At 36.0% G+C, this 9,340-nt stretch overlaps 1 protein-coding gene across 1 annotated transcript; it reads right to left on the bottom strand.

Moving 5' to 3' along the window:
* Nucleotides 1-576: 576 nt before the first annotated feature.
* Nucleotides 577-9,171, bottom strand: LOC132545159 (COMM domain-containing protein 5-like). Its single transcript, XM_060208836.1, has 7 exons — nucleotides 8,851-9,171; nucleotides 7,537-7,697; nucleotides 5,918-5,946; nucleotides 4,994-5,044; nucleotides 4,674-4,769; nucleotides 3,114-3,189; nucleotides 577-818 (listed from the first exon to the last, which is right to left on the bottom strand). The coding sequence occupies exons 1-7, from the start codon at nucleotides 8,996-8,998 to the stop codon at nucleotides 717-719; spliced, it is 663 nt and encodes a 220-aa protein (XP_060064819.1). The 5' UTR covers nucleotides 8,999-9,171; the 3' UTR covers nucleotides 577-716.
* Nucleotides 9,172-9,340: the final 169 nt, after the last annotated feature.

The raw sequence follows: 9,340 nt of genomic DNA, 5'->3' as shown, positions 1-9,340 counted from the left end.
GCTTGTCATCAACCTCTTGTGAGGTATCACTACAGCTGGTCACCAACCCCTTGTGAGATATCACTACAACTGGTCACCAATCCCTTGTGAGGTATCACTACAGCTGTTCAACAATACGTTGAGGTATCACTACAGCTGGTCATCAACCTCTTATTAGGTATCACTACTGCTGGTCACCAACCCGTTGTGAGGTATCACTACAGCTGGTCATCAACCCCTTGTGAGGTATCACTACAGCTGGTTATCAACCTCTTGTGAGGTATCACTATAGCTGGTCATCAACCCCTTGTGAGGTATCACTACAGCTGGTTGTAAACCTCTTGTTAGGTATCACTACAGCTTGTCATCAACCTCTTGTGAGGTATCACTACAGCTGGTCATCAACCCCTTGTGAGGTATCACTACAGCTGGTTATCAACCTCTTGTTAGGTATCACTACAGCTGGTCATCAACCCCTTGTGAGGTATCACTACAGCTGGTTATCAACCTCTTGTTAGGTATCACTACAGCTTGTCATCAATATTTTGTAAGATTACATAACTTGTGTATGTGCCAACACCAGCAATAATTTGTAAATAAGTATAATCAGTTTTATTAATGACATCCACAAATGTTGATATATAGATTTGTAAATTCTAACTTTCAGTGTCTATTCCAGTTTCCAAGATTACAGGAACATGTTGTTTAAAATATGTGTAAGGTTCATGTCCAGAGCATTAATCTTTGATTTTGAGAATACTTCGCTTTTCCAAGTCTTCTATTTCTTTCAGAACAAAAGCTACATTGTATCGCAGTTCATGAAATTTGGCAACAGGAACCTATTAAAAGAAGAAAAAAGAAAGGATGACTGTACAGTTGTCAAGTAAAATACAAACAAGAATACTATGGGCATTATACACCCAATCAACCTTACAGGGCAATACATTTTATTACATAACTGACCTGTGTCTTATACAGTCATATCACAAATATTGTTAGACTCTGCATACTAACACTATTGTAAAGTCATTAAGAAGTTGTGTCTTGATGACCACACATTATTGTCCTGGCAGTGAAAAACATACGGAGTTGAAATATATGAATTATATGGTAAATAGAATCCTATACTTGTCAATGGAACTATGGAATAAATTCAATAATTTGATAAATGTCATGAGCCTTTAGCCGAGTGGCTTATCAAATTATTTAACAATCATATTACATGGACATTCATTTAAGTATAGACATGCAAATGAAACTATAATTTCTCATCAAAATGTCAGAGAAAGCACAACCATATGGAGTAGCAAAGTATACGGATTTTGGAAGAAATTGGTTGAAAACTGATGGGGAGGATCTAGACAACATGAGTATCAGTGAAACTGATAAATGCTCCCTGAAAATGACCTTACAGGACACTATATTTTTCAAAGAGCAATAATTCTATAATTAATGTTGCAGGCCTGAATTCGGTATTCTACGGACATGAAATTTTAACAAAGGACAGTAACTCTGTTATTGGTGGGTTGATACAACAAGTTTTACGATCCTTGCTAAACTGTGGACAAAGTTATGCTCCAGACATGAATGGATGGAGAGACAAGGCGGTGATTATATGCTCCGCCGAAAAGTTTTAGGGAGCATAAAAAGAACACAAGACAATTATTCCAAAACTCATTAAGTCAATGCACCAATAGAAAAATTAGTGCTATAAGATACGTCTAAATCTGATAGAAGAAATTGCCACAGAAAATTATTAAAATGATCTTGGCACCGACCATTGTTGGACAATAATTTGTTCTTTAAAAGCTTGATGTTTACCCTTCTTTCCTCATCTTTCTTCATCTTTCCTCTGAACTTTCCAAATTTCTCTTAAAAAATACTGATAACCAACTTTAACTGTCAAATCCAAGATGGCACAACAACAAGGGAATAAAATGAAATATCAGAAATATACATGGAGTACTTTTCAAGAAATAGTGCCAACAAACTTTCAAGGTCGAAATCCAAAATGGTCACCTGTCAGCCATTTTCACTTTCGATCAGACAAAAAATTCAAGAGACCAAGATGACCATACATATGGAATTTGAGTAAGATCCAAGATTAATGCCTCAAAAAAACAAACTTAGAAACCAAGGGAAAAGATCCCCAATGAAGACCAAACTTCTAAAAAAGTTGTTAGCAGTCGTTTATAGGTTATAACAAATTTAATCACTTTCAATGTTATTTTCAAAGGCCATGATACATCACTTTTAAGATCCCAATATATCTAACTTTAAAGCCCAAACATATTTGAAACTTTAACAGCCTCATTATGCATAACTTTTAATGTGCTGTTTATGCTAACATTGAAGCAATAATTTGGGTTAATTTTACAGCCCTAATATATTGTTATTTTTAACTCCCAACATGGCCTTTTCAATTTTAAAGCACCAATATATTTGAAACCTTTAAAGCTACAATGTACATAACTTTTAATGTTCCATTTACCCTACCCTGAAAGCCCCAATTTGTGCCCCAATATATACATCTTTTAAACCCCCAATGTACATAATGGTAAAGCACAATATACATAACCCATAAGGCTCTAATATAGTACTTGTAAGACCCCAATACACTTTACTTTTAAAGCCAAAAAATATGTAATTTTAAAGGCCCGATACTTGTTACTTTTACCTTTATTTTACTTTAGCTTTGGCTAATTCACTTTTCATATCATGTAACTTTCTCAGAAAAAGTTCCATATTAAATTGATACCAAAACAATGGCTAATCTTTATTTATCTCAGGACATTCAATGAACAAAAACAATTAAAATGGTCCTCACTTCAGATGCAGAGATATGTCAACATCAAAACGCATGCGTGCCAAAATTATAACAAGCCTAAAAGCACACCAGGGCTAACTTCTGTAGTTCACAGACAACATATTAATTCCAAGGGATATCCTTTAGATATGAGTATACTTGAACTTGTTTTCAGCTAATTTATAGTTTATGTGTGTACAAAATTTTAGTTTTTAGCCCAAGTTATTTACTAACAACACATGAAAATACCTTTGTTTGTGAAAGTCATATACATTGTACATTGTAAAAATAACACAGGCATGCTAAATATTAAAAAATATGGAATTACCTCAAAAGTATGTATTTTGCCATCACTAAGGGTCATTTCCATAAGAATACTTGGTTCCAAAACTCTGTTTAAAACACTGAAAAAATAAACAGAAGATATAAATTGGTCAGAAGTCAAGCAGCAGATATAACAGTAACTTTGGTAGATATAACAGTCACACAGTAGATATAACAGTCACACAGTAGATATAACAGTCACAAAGTAGATATAACAGTCACACAGTGGATATAACAGTCACAAAGTAGATATAACAGTCACACAGTGGATATAACAGTCACAAAGTAGATATAACAGTCACACAGTAGATATAACAGTTACACAGTATATATAACAGTAACTGGTAGATATAACAGTCACACAGTAGATATAACAGTCACAAAGTAGATATAACAGTCACACAGTGGATATAACAGTCACAAAGTAGATATAACAGTCACACAGTAGATATAACAGTCACACAGTAGATATAACAGTTACACAGTATATATAACAGTAACTGGTAGATATAACAGTCACACAGTAGATATAACAGTCACAAAGTAGATATAACAGTCACACAGTAGATATAACAATCACAAAGTAGATATAACAGTCACACAGTAGATATAACAGTAACTATGGTAGATATAACAGTCACACAGCAGATATAACAGTCACACAGTAGATATAACAGTTACACAGTAGATATAACAGTAACTATGGTAGATATGACAGTCACACAGTAGATATAACAGTAACTATGGTAGATATAACAGTCACACAGTAGATATAACAGTAACTATGGTAGATATATAAGTCACACATCAGATATAACAGTCACACAGTAGATATAACAGTTACACAGTAGATATAACAGTAGCTATGGTAGATATAACAGTTACACAGTAGATATAACAGTCACACAGTAGATAAAATGAAAATTGAGAAAGATCTATAGAGTAGTCCTCAAGAAATAGTGATAACAATCTTTCGAAGTCAAAATCTAAGATGGCCACCTTTCTGCCAACTTGTGTTTCTGATCAGACTAAAAATCTAACCAGCACAACTAGTAACTAAAGGGAATCTAAATAAGAAATTTAAGAAAGATCCATCTAGTACTTCTCGAGAAATAGCAATAACAATCTTGCAAAGTCAAAATCCAAGAAGGCTGCCTGTTAGCCATTTTATTTTCCTTATCATTATTTCTCAAGAAGTAGTGATAACAAAAATTGTTAGATCAGATGGTAGGCTAAAAAGGAGAGGTAACTCACCTGTAATATGATGTATATGCAATAGCCTGGTCAGAGTATTTGCCCTGTAATATTGGTGTATGTGTGGGAGCCTTGTCTGGGTAATTGCCCTGTAATATTGGTGTATGTGTGGGAGCCTTGTTAGAGAAATGGCCCGGTAATATTGGTGTTTATGTGGGAGCCTTGTCGAAGTAATTGCCCCATAATCTTGGTGTATGTGTGGGAGCCTTGTCAAAGAAATTGCACTGTAATATTGGTGTATGTCCTGCTATATTGCCTTGTGTGTGTTGGAGCCTTGTCAGATGTTCTGCACTGTGATGTATTAACCTACCTTGTAGATATCGCTACATCAACTCTCCATTTCAGACAGCATAACTTAGGCAGTCGAGGTCTCTTCTCCAGACAATGTGCATTAATCTGTGGACCCCTTCAAAAAAATACTTCAAGTCAATGTGAGGTAGCATTCAAAGCAAACATTACAGAACCTGCTTGAATTGATCCACATTCTAGCAAAATGTCAGACAATCGAAATATGATTTAAGGATGGTACCATTCAGAAAACATATATCATACTGATGCAGTTGTTTACATTAATTTACTACCTTTCATTATACATATGACACACTTAGTAATATACAAATAGTGACTTACCTTGAACCAAATATCACACTTGCGAGATCGCTGTGAAACGCTTCAGGTATACTGAAAGGAATTGAACACAACCAATTAAGCATCACTTAATGGGTCAAGAATAAACATAGTGATAAAAGCAAGATGTGATTTGATTACTCGGTTGTTCTGCAGCTCACACAGAGTTGACATGATATAAAGAAGCCATTTTGTTAATTTCTATGATCATAATAAACATTGTATCATTTCTTCACAAAATGAATATTGCATGTGATGAAAATAATATAACCTTTCATCCAAAGTCAATTGGCTATGGAGACGTTGTTTGAACATTTCAACACATCTAACACACACCTTTAATTAATTTGCACAAATTTGGAACATTCAATTCAGAATGCTATAGGCCTAATATCAGTACATTGTACATTGAGCCTCCTGGTTATTACAGAGAGCAGCTGTTTAAAATTGAAGACATCTGACCACTGTTCCCTTGAAAGTTGGTCAAGGTCATTTATTTAAACAAACTAAAAAGCCCTTCAACCAAGCATACTACTTGTTAAATTGAGAAGCATTTTTTTCAAAGACTTTTAACACTTTTGACCCCTGTAACCTTGAAAGTGGGTCAAAGTAATTAATTTCCATGAATATGGTAGCCTGTCCTCCTAGCATACAACTGGCCCAAAATCATGATAAATGGCCTCTTGGTTACTGAGAAGTTATCTAAATAGCTGATCATATTTGATTCTGTGACCTTAAAGATGGGTCAAGATCATTCACTGAACAAATTTGGTGACTTTTGTTCTCTACATGCTACAGCCCAAAAATCATGTCCTGGCATCTTCTGGTTTTCCTAGAAAGTATCTCAAGTTTAAAGCTGACACCTTCCTGGTTGGTGAGCTAACAAATCACTTTACATGAACAAACAGACAGATTAGAAATACTTACTTTAATTCTTTAATGTCCTCCTTGAACATCTGTAAAATCAAAGGCATGCAAATTCTTACTCTCAAATTTCATGATTTTGTTAATTTAAAACAAGGTCAAAGTTCAAATTTCCAACCAAGGGAGATTTGTAAATCCTACATCAAGGGAGATAATGCTAATCCCCCATCTAAACTTTAAAGTGTACCCTGAGAGTAATTTTATATTTAAATATAATGTTAAGAATGCCGTAAAAATAATAATGATGAAAACCCCGTCAAAATCCGTCGCCCCAGTGTCGAGTTATTAAAGCTCAAATTTTCACCTGTCCGCCCAGACCTAATCAGCCGAATCGTCATTTCCGCGGAATCGAGGCTCTTCTACTCGTGACGTCATAAGTTCAACAGAAATGGCAGTCAACATGACTGACAGTGACAACGACACCGCAACTGAGAGCGATTTGAGCATGAGTTTTGAGGAGTCTGATTATGGTGTGAATGATATGTCTGAAGACGGAATCCAGCCCTACCGATTTGAACTGGAATTACAAGACGATGTATCAAGTGAGGAGGAAAATGACCCTTCGAAAAGTGACGATCGCTTGGGCAACATAGATTGGCACGTACTTCACTGGGTCTCACCAGTAGTCGCGATAGTAGTCGAACAGTGAATCGTCGTTTCAAAGAAACAAAATAAAATTGGGTGTGGTTTTGGACTAATTTTACTATCTTCAAGTCTCGATCAACAATTTCTGACGTCGGGAAATCGTGTTTGTGCAAGACCATGCATACATTCACGAGGTGTCGGGAATTTTCTTACCGAAGAAGTTTCGTCCGAGGGGAATTTTTCTTTCCGGGGAATTTTCGTAGCACTATGGATATATATAGATAGGGTGTCAACAACCAACTATAACACCCTCCGCTGTGTTAATAATAAAAATTTGATGTTTTAGAAGTTTAAACAATTATTTGACTGGTTTTTACCCTAGCACTGGTACGTGTCTGTTGTTAGCCGACAGGCGTGTTGCCTCACAGGTGTCACCATCGTTTTTTCCAGCCACAGAGGTGCTAATTACCTAACCTGGCACAGGTGTGATTATGAGTTATGAGCGCTAATTCACCGACCCCTTGTTCACTACCTTAGATATTGCGAAGATGTGAAGTACTTTCACGTAAATAAACAAAGAAATTACCACGGAAAATCCCAAAATAGATCACAATCACATGTAGCACAGTAAAGACAATGTGGCTGCATCAACAAAAGCGTTGAACTTATGACGTCACAGGTTTGGGTGCCCGAAAACAAGGTCAACGCCTCTCAGCCAAAGGTGTGTTTTTCAGAAAAGTCGCAATTTCTCAGTAACGGAACATTCCACGGCATTCGCGTTTTCTGCATAGTGTATTTTATGGGCAGAACTATTTTTCAAGGTCAACATAGCTGACCTCTCAGGGTACACTTTAAATCTAGTTTTAACATTAGGTGTCACACAATAAATGTAACCTCTAGTTTTATCTTAAAAGTAAATTTACCTCTGATTTTATCATAGGCATCACAATGTAAACTTTAAATCTGGTTTTAACATAGGTATTACACAATAAATGTAACCTCTGGTTTTATCATGGTTTTTACACAATAAACCTTACCTCTGGTTTTAACGTTGTGAGAGGCAGTCGAATAGCACGCCTCAGTAGTGAGTATAAACCAGTGTAAACGATACTCAACACTTCCTTGGTGAAAATGTCTTGTTCTAATTCTTTCAGCAGACTACCATCAACTTCTTTTCCTTCCATGGAGGAAACAATCACTGAAAAGAAAAGTGCACAGAGGTCAAATTAAAACAAAGTGACTAAGGGTCAAAGTTTTATAACAACACATTCCTGTTGAGTGCCCTAACAGGAATCCAACTTGGGTCTCTGGCATGATAATCCATGACAATCAACGAAGCTATCCTTGATACTCCAGCGGTTATGACCACTTTTGCTCTCTGTACTCCTGGAACATGTCCTGGCTAAATTGAAGGTCCCATGGGCAACACCTTGTGGACAAGGCTAGAAAACTAGTGTACATCAAAGGAATCTTGAAGTCACACAATGGTATATTATAATGGCTTTGAAGTTGGGCATTGCTCATTTGTTATCTTCAAAAGAAGCGCATCAGCCAGTTTTTTTCTCCTGGAACCAATCAGATTTCTTCACTTGTGCCTTCAAATTTTCCATGACATGTTACAAGGGTGAATAGAAAGGTTGTAATAGTGGACGTAAAACCTGTTAGAATAAAATAAATAAATCCAGGGGTCTAGAGAGCAAAAGTGATCATAACCCATGGAGTATCGAGGATGCAACCGAGCCAAACAAGCATGCTTTCCCACCTGAGTAACAGAAACCATAGTTAAAACTGTGTACACACTGACCTCCTCCTTTCAAAACATAAATGAAGTGAACCCTTCTTATTTTTGTGTAAACTGGAACATACATACGTATAATACATTGTATTATACGTCCCTGATACACACTACTAAACACTCCATATTGTTATACACATACCAGTCTACCCTATTTTGGCATACATGCTGTATCCTATAACACACATACCTGTTTAACTACCTTCCCTATTTTTGCAAATAGATTGATTGACATAGATCCCTATTTTTGTATACTGTAACCAGAGACGCATATAACATATACGACTTTGATTACCTGTCAACCCTCCCTATTTTGCAAGAGCCTTCCCAGTTTCATTATAAATCAATTTTCACATGTGGATTATAAATAATGCTGGAACCTTACATTTATACTGGAGTTTTATACTAAAGTAAGGGTGCACCACTTATAGGGCATGAATTATTGGTAATAAAGACATATTTCGACACACTTTCAGTTCAATTTCGGACAGTGGAGTTGCCGTACCCGTTACATGTCAACATATATTTACAGTCGTTTTAATCATTTTCATCTTACTTTGCAATAATTTTCTAAACGTTTGCTTTTCAATTTTTGCCAAAGGTTTGCTGATGGCTTTGATTTCGGGGGGCACTCGTCCACCATAAAACGGCGATCGGTCTGCAGCTACACTGCCCCCGCTTCCCTTCACTTGGATGATGGACATGGTCAGCTAATCATCAAGTTATTAGTAGAGATTTTCAAAGTTTTTTCCACATATCTCTATCCATCCACAGAATATGTTCAATTATGTGCACTCCATCCACATTATCGTCATTTCTTTTATGTGTAATAGCGAGAAACAAACACTAAAACAATAATTCGTCTGTCATGTGCCTCCCCTCATAACACGGAAGTGACAGTTCAGAGTTCATCCGGAACTAGTCCTAGTAAATATAGGATCGAGTCATGAAAAAGATGATATTTAGGCCTAATTCTTTAAAATATAAACCCCAATGTTTGAAGTCATTATTACATGAAGGAAACAGGTTGTTTTATTGACGAAAAT

The sequence above is a fragment of the Ylistrum balloti genome, unplaced genomic scaffold (genome assembly GCF_031769215.1).
Source record: "Ylistrum balloti isolate Yb309-2 unplaced genomic scaffold, AGI_CSIRO_Ybal_v1 Utg369830, whole genome shotgun sequence".
Taxonomy (NCBI): domain Eukaryota; kingdom Metazoa; phylum Mollusca; class Bivalvia; order Pectinida; family Pectinidae; genus Ylistrum; species Ylistrum balloti.
Note: the sequence above shows the minus strand (reverse complement) of the source record. Positions and strands in the feature narration are given on the sequence as shown.